At 37.6% G+C, this 18,602-nt stretch overlaps 1 protein-coding gene across 9 annotated transcripts in view; it reads right to left on the bottom strand.

The window, feature by feature from the left end:
* ZNF236 (zinc finger protein 236) overlaps positions 1 to 18,602 on the bottom strand; it is a 75,364-nt gene continuing 56,762 nt past the window's right edge. For 7 of the 9 annotated variants that reach the window (XM_061364711.1, XM_061364710.1, XM_061364703.1 and 4 more), the window contains 11 exons: positions 17,970 to 18,335; positions 17,292 to 17,437; positions 16,099 to 16,342; positions 15,612 to 15,791; positions 14,235 to 14,387; positions 12,768 to 12,958; positions 10,900 to 11,031; positions 7,598 to 7,795; positions 4,459 to 4,588; positions 2,228 to 2,404; positions 1 to 1,789 (listed from right to left, as the gene is read on the bottom strand). In XM_061364711.1, the coding sequence (XP_061220695.1) occupies positions 1,662 to 1,789; positions 2,228 to 2,404; positions 4,459 to 4,588; positions 7,598 to 7,795; positions 10,900 to 11,031; positions 12,768 to 12,958; positions 14,235 to 14,387; positions 15,612 to 15,791; positions 16,099 to 16,342; positions 17,292 to 17,437; positions 17,970 to 18,335 (2,045 nt within the window). In that variant the 3' untranslated portion in view covers positions 1 to 1,661. The remainder of the gene's footprint in view (positions 1,790 to 2,227; positions 2,405 to 4,458; positions 4,589 to 7,597; positions 7,796 to 10,899; positions 11,032 to 12,767; positions 12,959 to 14,234; positions 14,388 to 15,611; positions 15,792 to 16,098; positions 16,343 to 17,291; positions 17,438 to 17,969; positions 18,336 to 18,602) is intronic. The other 2 variants (XM_061364705.1, XM_061364707.1) reach the window with 2 other exon arrangements.

Genomic DNA, 18,602 nt, shown 5'->3' with positions numbered 1-18,602 from the left:
TTTGGAAAAAAGTAATATTATTTATCATGGTTTTGAATTAAATATTACACATAACAAAAGTGTTATTTTCATGTCACCAACTATATTACTTATATACATATGCCAAAAAGTTAACAAAAGAATTAAGAGACACCTTATCAAAACCAACAGTGATTTCTTGCTTCAGCAATCTGAAATAACTGGTTTATATCATAGACAAAGTATAGACAATATTTACAGCAAAGGGCTTTTTGGATCTGAGAACAATTATCTTTCTTAAGGTAAATTTAAATCCAGCTCTGTATTATAGTACAACAAATCCATCACTGATCTAGAAGTACTTGTGGCAAACTGAAAACATGAACTTCCTGCAACTGGGATTAGTATTTACAAAATACACTGATCAGCCACACAGAGGCTCATATAACTTTAAATATATATATACATATACAAGCACACATATATATATATCTATATATATGTAACATATAAATAAAATTCAAAAGAACAAGGTAAAAATAAGAGCTTCTGTCTTTGGAATGTCTAAAAGATGACTGTTTTTTACTCCAGTGTTTCTTTGTTATGAATATACGTAACAAGTGGCACCTTTCAAAGCATGACTTTAAGTCAGCTAGGTAGGTTTGCTGAAACAATGACTTCAACAACAACAAAGTAACGTATTTCTAAATTTCACAAAGAAATTCATGAGGAATTTACAGATTTGAAATTATAACTGTTTACTGCACCAGGGAATATTGTATAACATAGGTGACCTAGTGTGCATCTAACTTGCTCACTGCTAACACTAAACTGTATGTTTACTTCCCCGATTTAGTATATGGCTGTGTTTTCCACAGATACTGAGATATGTACCTGCTGATGCATTACAGCAAACAAAAACAGAAGAGGCTTTCTCTTCTAGTTTGGATTCTCTTTAAATAAGTATTGCTGAGTTTTAAGCCTCAGACTTTTCACATGAATACTAACAACTAACTGCCTTTGTGGTTGGAATGGAAATGAACGTGCTCCCTTCTCAAGAGCTGAACTCAAGAAAAGCCGTAAGTTCATGGCATTTTATTTTCTTCAACAAATTCTCAAAACGTACTAAAAAAAATAATAAATAACTTAAACCAGAACTACAGCATTTTCCTGTGCCTAAAAAAAATAAATCCCAAAACACAAACCACCCTATCTTATACTGCATGCATTTTCTCTGTAACACTTTGTCTCCAACCTCAATTATTTCTTCAAGCACATAAAAAAATAAGAAAGCTGACCAACAGTTTCACGGTTTTCCCACAAAGTTGTTCTTCACCTCCTTTAAAAAAGGGAGTAATTCTATTCTGAATACAAAGTTCCAGTTTATTTTTCAAATAGATATACTGGCTGTGAATTAGAAGATGAAATTGTATACAGTATTACCTGAGTTCACTGATTCACAGACAACTTAGCACAGATTAAATGATGTTTTCCCGGTATTCATCTACAAGCTTAGAAAAAAAAAGAGTGATTCTTTAAGGTATTTTTTTTGTAAATAATTACAAAACCCTAATATATTATTCTATTGTTAACATTTTCAGTGTTTGAAGCTTTAACTGCAAAATCCGCCTTTGACTTTTCTGAAAACTTGTTCAGAGAAATTCGAGTCCCAGAAACACTTTTAGCTGTCAAATTTTAAGGTGTCATCGAAAAACATTGCCTATATTCTGCCATTCATTTGAAGATTCTGGTACCACTTCTTCTAAATTCAGAGCACGACTAATATCTTCTCCTTCTTGTTCTGGATGACTAGCAGGCTCTTGTACAGGACCTACCGAAGTACAAGATGAAAAGACAAGTCAGTTTGATTCGATGTATAGTATAAGAATATTACAAATACAGCACCTGGGAATAAAGGAATCATGCTGGGAAAGGTGTTCCAGAACTACTTCAGATTCTGTAAATTCATTAGAGGCTCTCTGAAAAATAATTTAAAACCCCTTAATATAATTGGCTGTTTTTCTATAAGAGGTGACTGAGCTTTGTATTTCTGTACTACAGAACTCCACATATAAAACAACAAACCATAAGCAGTAACCAATCTCTATTTCGACCTGCTTTTGGGTTGCATGTGCCACTATTAGCTTATCAATTCTGGTCTCTGGCTATTAATGCCCAGTTCCTCAGTAGCTTACAGGAAGTGTTTTGTGCTTTCCTAGGAAAGCACATGGCTTCCTGCACTCACCGTTACTATCATTGTGCTACATACCAGTGTAACCATGAGCCCGTTTCATATGTAGTTTCATATTGCTTTTCTGTGTAAATCCCATTGCACAGTAATCACATTTATAAGGCCTCTCTCCTGTGTGCTTTTTCATGTGGACCTGAAGAGCACTCTTCTGGTTAAAAGCCTTTTCACATAGCGTACACTGAAATGGCCGCTCCCCTGATAAGAAAGAAAAACTTCTTTAATAATTTCTCATTTCAACAGGAAAATACAGTTCAGAATTTAGTAAAAACTATCAAGATGACCTAGAAGTAGACATGATCTTTCTCCTTGATACTTTTTCAAAGTACTATGGCTTCATACTGTCAGCAAGACAACCCAAATTAAGCGTCAGACTATTTACGTAAATCCTAAACCACTGATATTGTTATCTTTCCTATCCAATTTATCATCTAAGTCAATTATTTAATAGACGAGCAAAAAAAAAATCAGTTTACCAGTTTGACTTTTCTGTACTCAATGGAACCATCACCTTTTTACATAATTTAGAATAGTGAAAATAAAGCCATATTATAGAATTAACAAAGCTGATGCTTGTAAGAAACTAGAAAGTCAAATGTGTTAAAAAAAGTTCCCGTATTCCTACATGGGACCTCCTATGCCAATAGCTACTAGTGATTCCCACACCTTACCACAGCAGGCATATTACTCTAAACCTGTCAGCACACTGTTTTAAAGTAGAAATTCAAGAACATATTAATTATAAAAATATTTAAAAGACCTACTTGGCAAAACCAGACCTCTGCTTCAACACTCAACACCATAACCTCTGACATCAACAGAAGACACATTGCTGTATGTCATTAAGGACTTCTAAAAGCACTTTCAGACTTACAAATACACTGTAGTTTCCATGCTAAATCCAACTTCTCAAAGGTCCTTAGATGCACAAAAGTGTTCTTTCTATTTTTGTTAACAATGATTTCACAAGTTTGAAGTGAAATCTAATTTTCCTCAGATACTTCTGCCTCCAAATTTTCCTGTCAAGATGAACAGCCTTTCTGGTGTTGTGTAATGGATTACCACGTGTCTTTCTGGTAGAATGGGAAGCACCTACTTCCATCTAATTTTGGCAATACTTCTCCAAACTGCTCTTCACTGATCCAAATGTACAAGAAATTTAGAGCTATTCAGAAAAATAATGTGTTTTCCTTCTGGCCGCTGATTCAGTAGGTACTGCCCATTAGAAGTCATTCAATATGTTTAATCAAGAAAGAAATCACAAGTACTTTCTCCTAGACAGGGATCATACCTTCAGGAAAGCACATCATCTTAGGTTTACATTAGCCTTTCCAATCATAGTTTATGTAAGAACACCCCTCCAAAAACATCTGTACAGCACATTTTCAATCTTTTGGTCTTAAGAGACTTTCAGAAGAACATTCTCTTCTGGAAGAATAGCTATCACGTGGATTGACTTGCTGTTTCAACAACATCAGGCAACAGTAATATAAAAATGGATTTAGCGAGGATAGTAATAGTTTGTGGGCATCTGTACTTAAGATACAGAAGGTGAACACGGTTGGACCATCCTATGTACAGCTTTCAGCTTGTAGCAGGGCAGAAGCTGCAACCTGAAAAGCACTTCTATCAAAAATGTTGCTCCCTAGACATCTGTCTGTTTTTTTTATAGAGTAACAGTTTAAAATAATTAAGCAGAAAAGAACACAACAAATTAAAAGCACTGTCAATTAGAAACAGATGAACTAAGTAGTTCCATGACAATGAAGCACTGCCTACAGCAGTCAGCATCAGTAGTCAAGACTGTCACTTATTTAACATCATTGAGCATACCCACTCATTTGCACATTTTACGATGCTTGAAGTTGATCATATCCAGAGTCTTTACACCACTTTAAATAATACATTAAAATATGCTTTTATTTATCTGTTTCAAAGACTGACAAACTTTTAGATACAAGCTTATGCATTCACATCACTGTTGCAGTACTGCTAGTCCCAGAATATGAAGAAGCTTAGTGATGCATAAAGTTCTGGCTCTGAACAAAACATCAGTTTCTGAGCTTTCAAATCTGCTGTTCCTTATTTTAGTTTCTAAACAATTTGGATTAGAAATTCACCTTTTTTTTTAAGCTTTATCTAAATATTGGTATCCAAATGCAGTTACCTGAAATCAAGAGCAAGGACTCCAACCATAACACCCATATGTCCATGACAAAATCTTGTGAGATAAAAATAACTGTTGGCATTACCTGTGTGAATGCGACTATGTCTCTCCAGCTGACTTGGCTTAGCAAAAGCTTTTTCACAAGTATCACACTTAAACACTCTAGGCTTCTGGGAACTCAGTGAAGGTCCAGCCTGATGGGTTTGCATGTGTTCCTAAGCCAGTATAGAAAAAAATACATTTCAGACCATTTTAAAAAGCTGGAAGAAGATGGAACCCTACTGTTTTTTTAATTTTCTTTTAAGTAAGAGATTGGTTTTTGTGTATCAACTCTTCGCAATGCTGAAGTGTCAGTATCTTTTCATATCTGAAAATCCCTGTCAATAACTGTATGCATTGCTTGTTTTGCATACATTAGTCCCTTTCACTAGTTATCTGAAGCAAAAAAAAAACAGCACAACCAACCCAGAGCTCTTGAAATACTTTGTTGATAACCCTTTCCATAAAGAATTTTTTCCTAATAGCCAAACTAAACCTCCTCTGGTGCTGCTTGAGGCCATTTCCTCTTGTCCTATTGCTTGCTACCTAGGAGAAGAGACCAACACCCACCTCACTACCTCTTTTCAGCTAGCTCTAGAGAGCCATAAGGTCTTCCCTTAGCCTCCTCTCCAGGTAAACAACCCCAGTTTCCTCGGCCATTCCTCACGAGACTTGTGCTCTAGACCCTTCACCAGCTTCGTTGTCCTTCTCTGGACCTGCTCTAGCACTTCAATGTCCTTCCTGTAGCAAGGGGCCCAGAACTGAACACAGGATTCAAGGTGTGGCCTCACCAGTGCTGAGTCCAGTGGGGTGACCACTCCCCTAGTCCTGCTGGCCACACTATTTCTGATACAGGCCAGGATGCTGTTGGCCTTCTTGGCCACCTGGCATACTGCTGCTCATGTTCAGCTGCTATCAACCAACAGGTTCTTTTCTGTAGGCAGCTTTCCAGCCTCTCTTCCCCAAACTGTAGCATTGCAGGGGTTGCTGTGGCTCAAGTGCAGAACCCAGCACTAAGCCTTGCTGTACCTCATACAATTGGCCTCAGCCCATGGATTTAGCCTGTTCAGATCCCACTTAGAGTCTTCCTATAAGCAGAGTCCTTCCTATAAGCAAACTCTGACCCAACTTGGTGTCATCTGCAAACTTGCTGAGGGTGGACTTGATCCCCTCACTCTGATCATTGACAAAGATATTAAATAGAACTGGCTCCAATACAGAGCCATGGGGAACACCACTTGTGACTGGCCACCAACTGGACTTAGATCCATTCACCACAACATTTTGGACACAACCATCCAACCAGTTTTTTACCCAATGAACAGTACCCCCGTCCAAGCCACAAGCATCCAGTTTCTCCAGGGGAATGTTGTGGGAACTGTCAAAAGCATCATTTTGTTCCCCAATCCTGTCTTCACAATAGCCCTGCAGTCCTCCTGAGTTGCCTGCCCCTTCTTCAAAAGGTCATATGCTCTTTTTTCTTTTCTCCTGAGTTCTAGCCAAAGCTCTTGGCTCCCAAGAATCAAAACCTCTATCATTTAATGCTCACTATGCCCAAGACACCCCCAAATGATCACATCACCCACAAGTCTTTCTCTGTTTCCAAAGAACAGGTCCAACAGGCACCTTCCTTAGCTGGCTCACTCACCAGCCATGTCAGGAAGTTATCTTTTACCCACTCCAGGAGCCTTCTCTCTGCTGTACTGTAAACAGCACACATCCGGTGAGTTGAAGCCCCCATGAGAACAAGGGCTAGTGACTGTAAGACTACTCTCAGCCTCTTACAGTGTATTTTGTCTGCCTCTTCATTCTGGTTGGGTGGTCTATAACAGAATCTGCATTGTTGGCCTTACCCCTGATTCTTACCAATAAACATTCAACCCTTTCATTACCACCATCAAGCTCTGGAGAGTCAAAACTCTCCCTATTAACCTTTGACAAGTCATCCCAAGGTTTCTTTTGATTGCCCATGGACTTCTTATTGCAACTTCACCACTGTCTACAGAACGAAACAACAATAACCCAAGGGCAATACCAGAGTAGGAATTTACCTTGTCATATCTTTAACCTGGGACCAGTATGTAACAGAAGGTTTAAATATGAAAAAAATATAACACCAGCAAGTTCTAAGGAAACAAATGGAAGAGAGATTGATTTTGGTTTTGTTTTCATTACTTAAGGAAAACAAGTATCAATACTGGAAATTTTTTTTATTATTTTTTGTTGTTGTGTTGGTTTGTGTTTTTTTTCTGGAAAATTAGCCTAAACCATAGGCTAACAGTTTCACAGCACCACATTTTGAGTTTCCTCCAAGGACCAAAGTCTGGTTGACATACATAATCACTCCAAGGGGGTGAACTTCACAGAGTATATTTCCTTAAAATATGACAGTAAAGTGAAAGGAAATCTATTAAAAAACTCTCCTAAGAGCTACTTAATACTAAGACATTACCTCTGTCTCCAGAAATTTCCTGCTATAAATTCTGGGAAGCTGGCAAAATTTTAGGGAAGCTATATGTTTCCTCTTTTCATAAAGCACTTCTTCAAATCACTGCCTTTTAGAATCTCTCAGAGATAGGATTCTGGCCTGGACATAGCACTTGTCTAGTAGAGCTAAATATTCCTAACAGGAGCATTCCATAACCTAATTAAAAATTTAAAGACACCACTATTTTTTATTTTGTTTTGAGACTTGGAAGTATCAGGTTGTTCAGAATCTAAAGAAAACTAAATATAAAATATCAGCAGGCAACAGCAATAACATAAGGATCCTTTAAAACAAATGCTCCCTCTGCAGACATCCAAGAGAGCATCTAAAAATCAAACGATATAGTGCAAAGTGTATAGCTTCCTATGATTCCAACAGCTTATCTGGAAATCAGGATTAGCATTGATGAGATACATAAGCAAAAAAGTAAGCGGAAATTTTTCAGGCACTATTACTTCCACAACAGGCATTCACATTTTTCATTCTGTAATCAATATACACATTCAAATCCTCTCCACACTCCAAGAGAGAGTTCTCCGTCTGTGTATACATCACTACTTAGGACTTCCTCTCTCAGACGCACACCTCTCACACTGTAAAAGGAAAGGTTAAAGGGGTAAGAGGTCCCTTTCATTAATATCACAAAAAGTCCAAAACAAAGGATTTAACAGAACAATTAACTGTTATTGCCAAATACCTTGAGATGTGTTGCCCGCTTAAAGGCTTTATTGCAGACATGGCAAACATGTATCCTTTCCTTGCCATGAACCTCTTTACTATGCTGCATCCACATGGTGGCTGAAGAAAAAGTTTGGCTACACTCAAAACACTGGTGCACACGACCTTCTTTTTCCGTTTGGCTGCTTTTAGTCACATTAGGAGAAACCTCTGTCACCTATAACAATTTACAAACACACTATCAAATAATTTCATAGGCATATCCACAACAGTGGTTTATTTTTCAAAATCTACCTCAACAAGACCTGTTTTTGTAAAGTACTTAAAGCAACTTAGCAACAGAAATTAAATAATGTCTATGTAAATACGAACTTGTATTTCATTGCTCTAAAGAATGACATATGTATATAGATATATTTTAAGAAAACAAAGATTATACCAACTACGGTCAAATTAATTTACGCATTATAAATACAATATGCTTGTATCAGTATTTCCCTATATTGTTTCATATTCTGGATTATCTCAGATAATTCTCACATCTCTCACAAAAAAAAAGCCTAAGACAAAAAACATTTCAGGCAAAAAAAAAAAAAAAAAGAAAGTATCTCTGATTTTAGAAAGAAGAGTATTTTCTATTAATTTATTTTCTTCATTAGGGACTTAAGAAAGTAAAACTCTTGAGTTACCAACCTAAAGCTCCAGAAGTACTGAAACACAACAAAAAGTTGATATAATTTGGATGGGGTTGTGCTGTATTTTTATCAATGAGGAGCATCTGGAAAAATTTCACTTCTTCAATTAAAATACCACTAAATTCCTCGAATTTTGTAGATACAAAAGAATCCCAGCTTGCCTACAAGAAGATTATGGGAGACAAAATCAAAAGCCTTTTTGAAGTCAAGACAAACCACACCAACTGCTCTCCTTCTTCACCAAGCCAGTCATCTTATCATGGAAGGCTCTCAGGTCAGTTAAACCCGATTTCCCTCCAGAGATCTCTGCTGAATACTCCTAATTACCTTCTTGTTCCTCAGGTTTGGAAATGCTTTCCAGGATTATTTGTTCTATTGCCTTCCCATGGCCTCTCCCTTGTCCTTACCTCAACCCAGAAACAACTTGTTACATTTTCTCTCCCCTGTCCAGCTGAGGAGGGGAGTGACAGAGCATTTTGGGTGACCACCTGGTGTCCAGCCAAAGTCAACCCACACCAGCAGATCCCTGAACACACTGCAGTTTGCTCTCCTGATGCCCAGGGCTGTCATCCTGCCATTTGGCTTATTTCCTTCCCTCAGGATCCTGAACTCCAGAGTGAAAGGACATCCCTGATATTCACATTTCTAATCAGTTCTTTCTTGTTTGCAATTATCAAGTCCAGAATACTACTTCTACTTCTTGGCTTCTCAGTCATCTGTATCAGGAAGTTATCATCTATACAGTCTAGAAATCTAGATCCCTTGTGCTTTGCTTGTTGCCCTTCCAGCAGATCTTAGGCAGGTTGAAGTAACCCATTTGGACCAGGGACTAGAAATCACAGGTTTGTTTAGGTTGGAAGGATCTCCTGAGATCATCTAGTTCAACTCTTCTACTCAAAAAGAGTCAGCCAGGGCAGGTTGCCCAAGACCAAGATGAAAGCCTCATCTTTTACTTCCTCCTGATGAAGCAATCTGTAGCAGTTAGTGTTCAAGGCAGTGTCACCCACGCTGGTCTGCTTGCCAATCCTTACCCATAAGGTCTCAGTTGATTCACGATCCGGGCAGAACTCCTGGCATTCCCACTGCCATGTTGCCACACTGTTCTTCCTAAAGATCTTGAATCTAGCCATAGCAGTACTTCAGTTGTATGAGCTGTAGCACCTTCTCTCTCTGATTCCAACGACATTACAGCCCTGCAGCTGCATGCAGATATCTAATTCCTCCAGTCTGTTCTCCATGCTGCATGCAGCAGCAGATTAGCACTTCAAAGACACACACAGTTGTAACAATTTTTCCAAGAGTGTTTCTTCTAGCATGCTGTCTCAGCAGCTTTATTTACACACATACACCCAAAGCAGGCCGCCTTCCTTCAGTCCTTATCATTTTTGAGGTTCCTAGTGCCCATATCAGCACAACTTGCCCATATTTTGCCCTCTGCTTGCCAGTCCAGTCCACCACCTCTTCAGTTAGTCATGGCTCACCATTTGCCTCTCGAATTTTTTCGATTTGAGCTTGCATTACCAGGTTGGTTGAAAACACTCATTTTGCCTTCAAGATGTCTGAACTACTTTTTCTAATATTAATACCATATTACACGTGTCAAAGTTCCTATTGAAATTCAAATATGTAAGAAGTTGAAAAGACTTTATACTTGTCCTGGGTTCAGCAGTAGCAGTCATTTTTCTCTTTCTTGGTAGCTGGTGCAGTGCTGTGTTTTGACTTTCGGGCTGGGAACAGAGCTGCTAATAATGATGTTTTGGTTTGGCCAAGGACTTTGTGAGCCTCATGCTCTGCTAGGGAGGAGGGAAGCCGGGAGGAAGCAGAGACAGGACACCTGACCCAAACTGACCAAAGAAGTATTCCATACCACAGCACGTCATGCCCAGGAGGGAACTGGGAGTTACCCGGAAGGGCTAGAGGACTGCGGGGTTGGAGGAGGTATCGGTCGGTGCTTGGTCGGGCTGGGGGGGCGAGCTATCGGTCGCCTGGTGATGAGGTGTTGTATTCTCTTCCGTTGTTGTTTACTTTATCATTACTATTATTGGTGGTAGCAGTAGTGATTTGTGTTACACCTTAGTTACTAAACTGTTCTTATCTCAACCCGTGGGAGTTGCATTCTTTTTGATTCTCCTCTCTGTCCCTCCGAGAATACGGGCGGGCAAGAAGGGGGTGGGGGGAGGGGGGGGTGAGTGGACAAGCTGTCTGGATGGGTTAAACCATGACAATACTGCACCACTATTAAAACAAATTGGTTACAAAAAAACAGAATGGAAAAGGTGTGGCAATAGGTGCTATTTTTCCCACAGCTCTCAACTTTGTCAGTTTTATGTTACCCAATTACAAAGTTACCTGGAAATTTCTGGAGCAGTCTGTGTTGAGAGCATGGTCATATAATTTGTAGGAAGAAACACATTATTAATTGCATTTCTTTTTGGTATGTGAAAACATGTTTTCAACTCAAAACTTAGAAACTGGGTGACTAGGAAGTCACAATGAACCTCTTCCTAATAGTTCTTCTGGGGAATGACATCAACCTTCCTGCTTCAGAATACAGAGGAATCATTACAATATTTTGATTAAATAATGTCCTTTACCCACAAAATGTACAGAAATATGTTTTATCTACCTGATACATTATTTCATCAGAGTTCGCAGATGTTGAATGGGATGTATGGCTCACCAGTATGACTTGCTGTGAGCCTGACCCACTTTGGCTAGCAAGACTGGAATCTGTGAGTATAGCAGGGAACTGTTGACCCTGTCAAAGAGGGCAGGAAAAAAAACAAAGAAGTAGAATAACTATGCTTAAACAGCTAACTGTAGTCATGTAAATTACTTTTATACCTCAAAAGTACTTTATTTTTTTGAAAAAGATCATTCCAGAATCCTATCTGAATAAATGCTACTGTTTTCTCTCCTTTTCTCCTTCCATTTTAAGTCTAGCAATTTAGAGCGCAACAACTGCTTGAAGTCTGTAAGAGCAGAGATTCAGCCATGCATAAACGTGCATAAATGTTTCAGCATTCCCTTGTCTTTGACTCTTCAGCTGACATCCTCCTTCCTGAGTGATCTTCCCACAATATTTTCCTTTTTAAAAATCTCTTAGCTATACCTACTTCAAAACCACATGAAAGTAACATACAAATTTGTGAAAAGTGTGACTTGACAAAGTTAAATGGCAAGGTTCAGTCCATTACTTACTACATGGATGAAACATACAAAAGAAAATTGAATCAGGATTGAGCTAGAAGGTTTACACAGAGACCCTCACACTGAGTCACAAGATTCAGAGTAGAACCCCTTGCTTTCTAAACTCCCAGTGGTGCTTAGGGTGCAGATAGGTCCAATCCTAATCTCAGATTTGTCCAATAGTTTATGTCTACACGAACTAACTACATGGTCTTCATTAGTATTGATTTAGCATGCTATCAGCAACTTGGTGGTGATCTGTTGCAAATAAGGGGTCTTTCCCTTGGGAAAGAAAGAATTTTTCAGTCTCAGATAAGGAATCGGAAAGCCTGAGAGGCATCTCATCTCAGGGGGAGATCACCACCATGCAGCCGTGCTGCCTAGCAGGGCAAGCTCAAAGAAGGCTCACTTAGGTTGTCATACTCATGGGGTAAAGTTGGCTCATGTCAGATTGCATGTAATGCAATTCTCCTCCCCATCCCTCTGGGAGCAGGGAAGTGGGGGGGGGGGGGGCAGCCCCTGGGGGAAGGAGGGGGGACGGACTAACGTGGGCCTCGATTGCTTCCAGCCTGGCACCACTCACTGGGAGTAAGTGCACAAGCTGTCTTGGATGGGGTTAAACCACGACAAGTCTTTAAATATTATTTACTGTTTGGATGTGTTTGGGTTTTTTTCCTCCCCATTCTATACGTTCTATTTACCAACATGTCTTTGGCTCTTGATGACACCAAAAAAAAATCTTTAATTACGGTAAAAATAAAACTAATGCTAAAGCTAGTGGGGAGATGACAGTCCATACAGCACTATTCTTATAAAATTTCTTATAACACTACTTGTTTTTAAAGAAAGTCAATTTATTTTAGAATCTGTCCTGTTATTTGTGGTGAAAGGAACTGTTGCATCTGCTCTTCAACTATCATGTTCACAAGAAGGAAAACAAACATTTACCATATTAAACAATAGAAAGATTAGGAATATCTAGTTGTATTTCTGAATAGCAATGATGAAGTACAACACAGTTTAGTTTATCACTAAAACCGATCTCAAACAACATTTGAAACAGTAGAACCTACCTGATCACTGTAAAAAAAGAAACCTGCTAAATTTACCTGTATTTCTGTTTAAATAGTTTATGTTTCTATATGCCAGTGTGCACACACTGTTGGCAGAAAGAAGGAAAGTTAACTGAATTTTCAAACACTATGTGTTTACAGGACAAAATTATTTTCTAAGCAAAGTCTCTGATTCCTGCCCTGTAAGCCAGTGACACTAGTTTATCTGTCAGTTCAGAAAAACTTTTCTTACCTGTGAAGTGATATTAAGTGTAACTGCATCAAGACCACCTGACAACATTCCCTGAGTGTCAGCAAGAGTTAAGGTAACACTACCATCTCCTCCAACTCCTGATGAAGACATTACCAAATTCTGAGTAGAAACTGTAGACTGAGATATGGGTGTTGCTGAAGGAAGGTTTGCTCCACCTGTTGTATTAAGCTCTGGAATATATGCAAAGTAGTAAAATAAGAAAAAAAATAGGATCTATTACAAACCTAAACTCTTAGCTGCAAGCTTACTTTAATTGAAGTTAATTTCTATTTCTCGTTTGCTAGGCCTTTCTTTATTTAGAAGCAAATAAATCAGTTAAATAGCTAATAATGAGTTAAAAAAAATGTCAGATGATAAAATCAGAAAAATTACATCTAAATGTAGCTTGATGGACATCATACTGCAAAACAATAACTTTGTAACATGGCACATGGAAAATGATTCATCGCTGAAAGGACACCCAAAGAAGTTTGAGGTTACAAATTTCTGTAGTCTGAACACTTGCAGAATTCTCAATGAAACACACTTTTACTCATGGCAGTAAAACCAAAATTTGGTAACTGTAACTGAACAGTCACACCCTATCCTTGCAACATAGCAAAAAAGGCCAGTTTATTATCAATAGGTATTTCATAACAGTTTGATTATAACAAGTGTATAACAGTTTATTACAGATTCTCCAACACATGACTAGAGGCCTCACGGCTCTCAAGTCTAAAATAAGCCTGATAAGAAAATAAGGCACAATACCACTGTCTGTTTTTACTAATTCATTACACAAGAGCATGCTTTAACCTTCAGATCTTACAGGATACTCTGGGGTAGGCTTCCCCCAGTACGACATTAAAGCAGATTTGTTTTATAGATGTACACGAGCACTAAAGTAAGCTATGAAAGGAGACAGACTAAGGAAAAGGAAGACAGGGAAAATATATTTCCATATCAGTAATAAGATTGTATGAGTGCAACCTGCTGCAACCAATCAGTGTAACCAATGCAATCTGCTGCACTGTGTGGAAGTATGAACAATTATATATGTACACATGTGTTTGTGTGTATACTAAGCAGATATAGTTAGAAATTCATATACGTATTTAAAATCTTAAAATTTGATTACCAGAGGAAATTTGCTATAAAGGTCATTTTATCATCTGTCTGCAACAACTGTATGATGTCTTCATCCTCCGATTTACAGAAATAGTCCTTCAATATTTCTGTAACTGCCTCAAAATACTAATTTTTAGATAGGCCTTCTTATTTTCATCTTCTTCTTATGTGGAGTAAAGTTCATTTAAATTGGCATAACAAGTTAAAACTAGTAAGAAAATACACAAAGCCATAAAGTTCCTGAACTGTAACATGCAAGATTGTACCATTTACTTACCTGGTCTAGTATTATTTGTTAATTAATATTATTTTTAATTAGAAAAATCACTGTATGCATACCTGGAGTATTTAGTGAAGTGCCCTGAGAAAGAAGCTGGTCGTTGCTTATAGTTAATGTAGCACCTGTTGTCTGGCTGTTGATGGTTGGCGCTGTCAGCCTTAAGCCACTATTCAGATCACTGCTTCCAGAATTATGCTGAATAAGACCTTGGCCTGAATACAAATTAGTCCTATTATAACCGGAAATGTCTCAATGTTATCCTGCTACTGTATTGAGAACTATAAAACAAGTGATGATAAAATAATAAAAGTACAAAACATGCAGATTTTTACGCAGAGGTTCAAATTTTTAATACAGATGTAATTATGCATATCTAGATGCCAGCATGTAGAGTAATACCTGAAATTATTAATATTTAAACAAATACTGATCTTACTTATCTAGTTTCAAGACTTCAACTTCATGAAACCATAAAACTCTAGCAAAATAAAAGTTAATGGCTAAAATATGGGAGGGCTTTTTAACTAATATATGGATAATTAATTGCATTGAATACGTCCTCTTTCGTAAAAACTTCACTTTACATATGGTGTTAATTTTGTGGGACAGTCAACAAGCACAGAACATACAGAAACTGAAACCTATACTCCATTTTTCTTAGAATAGTGAACATTTATTAGCAAGAACAAAACCTAAGTGGGAGACCCTGCACCTTAACACTGACATTATCGTAATTACACTTAAAAACACTAAATGCATTACAGAAAACAGAAAAAAAGAGAAGAAAAAAAAGGAAAAGAAATTTTAAAAAGTAAAACACAGATAAAATCATTAAATATTATACTAGACCTATTAAAAAAGTGTTACGATACAAAATACAAACTGTCTTTGGGAGAAATAGGTATTTATAGTATATAGAGGCTCAGTGTCTTGGCGGCAGTAAGAAAGTCAGAATTCATTCAGTGACACCTGAAATATTAGCTACATATTATAAGGTGTGAACTACACTTCAAAGAAAGATCAGAACATCTGTGATCAGAACACCTGAAAGACAGCATTTAAAGGCAACTGATTAAACTCATCCCCAGTGCCTGCCTGCTTGTTCGTGCCCTAGCACCACCCCGGAGTTGCACTACCCCAGATGAGCACAGCAGTGAGGTAAGAACTGGTTATATGGGCGCATTGCCATTAAGATTAGTATCTGTTGGCTCTAGGCCATGAATAAATAGGTAACCAATCAAACATATCCTCAAAGCAAATATATTTGGTTTTCAAGAATAAATTTAAGGAGTACCTTTTAAAGCTGATGAATATTTAAAAAAAAAAACTCCACACCACGAGAAAGCTGTGGACTGTGAAAATATGATCAAATACTACTGTATAGCTACCTTAAAAATACAGATCTAGTACCACTAAAGATACTTTAAAATACCAACCAGATATTGTAAGAGTGATTTCTTGAGGACTTCCTGATGAGCTTGTAGTAGTAGAACCTGAAGCATGAGCTAGAACTTGACTCAAACTGGAATTATTTATGGTCAGCATTATCTCATGTTGTCCATTTGAAGATGATACCATACCCTGTGAAGTCATGACTTGAGAGATGTCTTGTGCACCTAAATGTAAGTGGGTAGAACAAAACCAAAACAAAACAAAAACAGACCATGAAGATTCTTTCATCACAGTAAACATAGTTTTTTTAAGCAATTCATGCATTCTTTTCTAAACGACAATGAAACACAAAAGAAGCCAAGGAAAGATGCTAGAACTTGTACTCTTAAAGAATAACCTGCAAAGGAACAATTTGGATATGAAAACAATTTAAGATTTTCAGAAAAAAGACTGTGTTGAATTTCTCACTGTGGGTAATACCATAAGTAAAACTAAGAAATCCAAAGCCCAATAGTTAGTGACACTGCTTACCACTAGCACTGGTTGTCAGCACAGACTCTTGCTCAGATAGGGATCCTATTGTCATGTTAGCAGATGATGTTACTGTGGGCTGCAAAGACAGGCCTGATAAAGGTTGAATAACCACATTAGCCGGCACTGCATTCTCTGCTGCCTGGAGGGAGGAATTCTGCAGAGCCATATTGGGATCTCCAGTTAGCTGTTGAGCAAGTAAATTACTCTGCTGTAACGTCTGCTGTAGAATAGTTGGATCGATCTGGAAAGCAAGTTTTTAATCTGAGATTAATAAGAGATACTACAGGTTAAGTGAGTATCCTTAACATAAATCCAGAACTCATATTTATTGCATATAGAGTACATGTAACATTTAGACTTTTTATGTAACTATTTTAAACTTAAAAAAGAGTCCATATACAGCCACTCTCCAAAGTCACTATGTAAGCAGCCTAGATTCTTCCCTCCCTTCCCTCAGCAAAATGTATGGAAAATCATAATCCCAGTTACATGTGAGCATGCCTGGCAGCAGGTACACTGATGGCATTCTGTACTTTTTTATTTCTGCATGTAATGCTTATTATCACTGTCTTCAGGTCTTTGGAAGTGAAAAGGCATGGAGCACAACCAACTTAATGAAAATCATTCTTTCATATGATTTCAAATATGAGATTTTAGGTGTAATTATCTCACCTTTTTCTGTCATTCATTTTACAAGCTCAATGGGAATTTCAATTGTAAATCCAAATATTATAAGCTTATAAAAGCTTGCCAAATAAAGCAGGTGTCTCATGCTAAGGGAAAGAACACTTTGTGCGGTAATTTGGGTTTGATTGTTTCCAGGGGAGGTTTCTTTTGGGGGCTTGGTGGGGAGCCTAAACTGCTTTTGAAGTGAAAAGACAAAATGCAATTAGAAGAAAAAAATGGAGATTTTTAAAGCAATCTGCCAAAATCCCAGAGGGGTATGAAAAAAAAAAAAAGAACCTGAAAAAATGAAAAAGAAAGAAACCAAACTGAGAAAAAAAACAAACAAACCCCACTTGTGCAGCTACTCTTTAGGTCTGCTAACATGGTACAACTGATACAGCACAGTACTCCCTGCACGCCTCACTCAAAGGGACTCTTCCAGAATTATGTATGCTCTTTAAGACTTCCTTCAACCCTCAAAGTGATTCTATAAAATTAAAAGCAAGAAATTGTGAGCAACCTACCTGTAATGTTATGTTGTTAATACTGGTGGCATCTATTCCAGAAATTTGTACATTTTGTCCAACCAGATTAGCAGCAAGCTGTAAATGTATTCCTTCAAGAGTGGCCAAGCTACCATCTGTCAAGGACACAGTTAAGTCACCTCCAGCTACCAAAGAAAACAGTTTTATTATAATGTTTTCCTATCCCATTACTAACCGCCTCTTTTAGCTTGTTTATTTTTACAAGTTAAATCAATATGAAAGCTATACACACACATATTTATTTATCCCAAGAAAAATACTCTGAAGTAGATGATTGCCTACTTTAAAGCTTCATAAATTCTAAGTAATTTAAGAATTGTTATTATTTAAGCACTTACAAAACAAGTACCACTCCAGAGTAGCTGAATTCCAGAGTAGTGCAATGCCAGTACTCCAGCTACTTACTGTATTTTCTTCCCTTCCGCAGTGTTAACATCACTGCAGAACTGAAGAGATCTTTTCAAGTGAACTGCACACATTTTTCCTTCATTCTTAAATACATTTCTGTTTGTGTCACCACCATGCATCAAATCATGAATTCAGTTTATATCTTACCTGTTTGACAAGCAGCGTTTGGCATAATTTTATGAACTCTAATTAAAAGCAATGTTCAGTACTTGATCTCAACACCACCAACAAAAAATAACCCATTTTTACCTGACACTGAAGCAGGCAAGATAGCCTGGCCCACAAGTCCTTGTTGAAGTAAATTTTGATCAAACTGATTGGTCAAAACAGAGTTATTCATGATGAAAACGTTAGGGTCTGTTGAGGATGAATTAAGAAGATTGACTGGTTGTAGTCCCTCAGCTGAAGTACATGCAACAGGCTTCCTAACTTTCTTTGCCTCTGGTTTATAATGGCACTGTATGTGGGTTTTTCTGCGCCCTGAAGTACGAAACCGTAAATCACAGTGTGGACATTTAAAGGGCTTTGCTCCTGTATGCAAACGCATGTGTACTTTTAGACTCCCTTTCGTAGAAAAAGAATTACTGCATACATGACAACTGAAGAGCTTCTGGCCTGGAAAAGTTTCAAAAACAGAAAGGTAAGTGATAAAATCTCTAAAACTCAATAGCATTGTACCAACAGTTTCAAAAAATACAGATTCTGAACTAATTTGAACAGAAGAAATTTGAAGTAACTTGCCTTTTCCTTAATAATTTAGATTACTTTTCAAATTAAGGATCTCAAGTGTATCTTAATTTCTTCCTATTTCTAAAAATCAAAATGCTGTTAAAAAACTTTCATGCAGAATCTTATTTGGTCACCTGCCTTGCTCATCACCTC

Source organism: Neopsephotus bourkii, unplaced genomic scaffold (genome assembly GCF_033783945.1).
Source record: "Neopsephotus bourkii isolate Nb327-2 ecotype Australia unplaced genomic scaffold, CSIRO-AGI_Nbou_v1 NB_1248, whole genome shotgun sequence".
Lineage (NCBI taxonomy): Eukaryota > Metazoa > Chordata > Aves > Psittaciformes > Psittacidae > Neopsephotus > Neopsephotus bourkii.
This window is presented reverse-complemented; position numbering and strand designations above follow the sequence as displayed.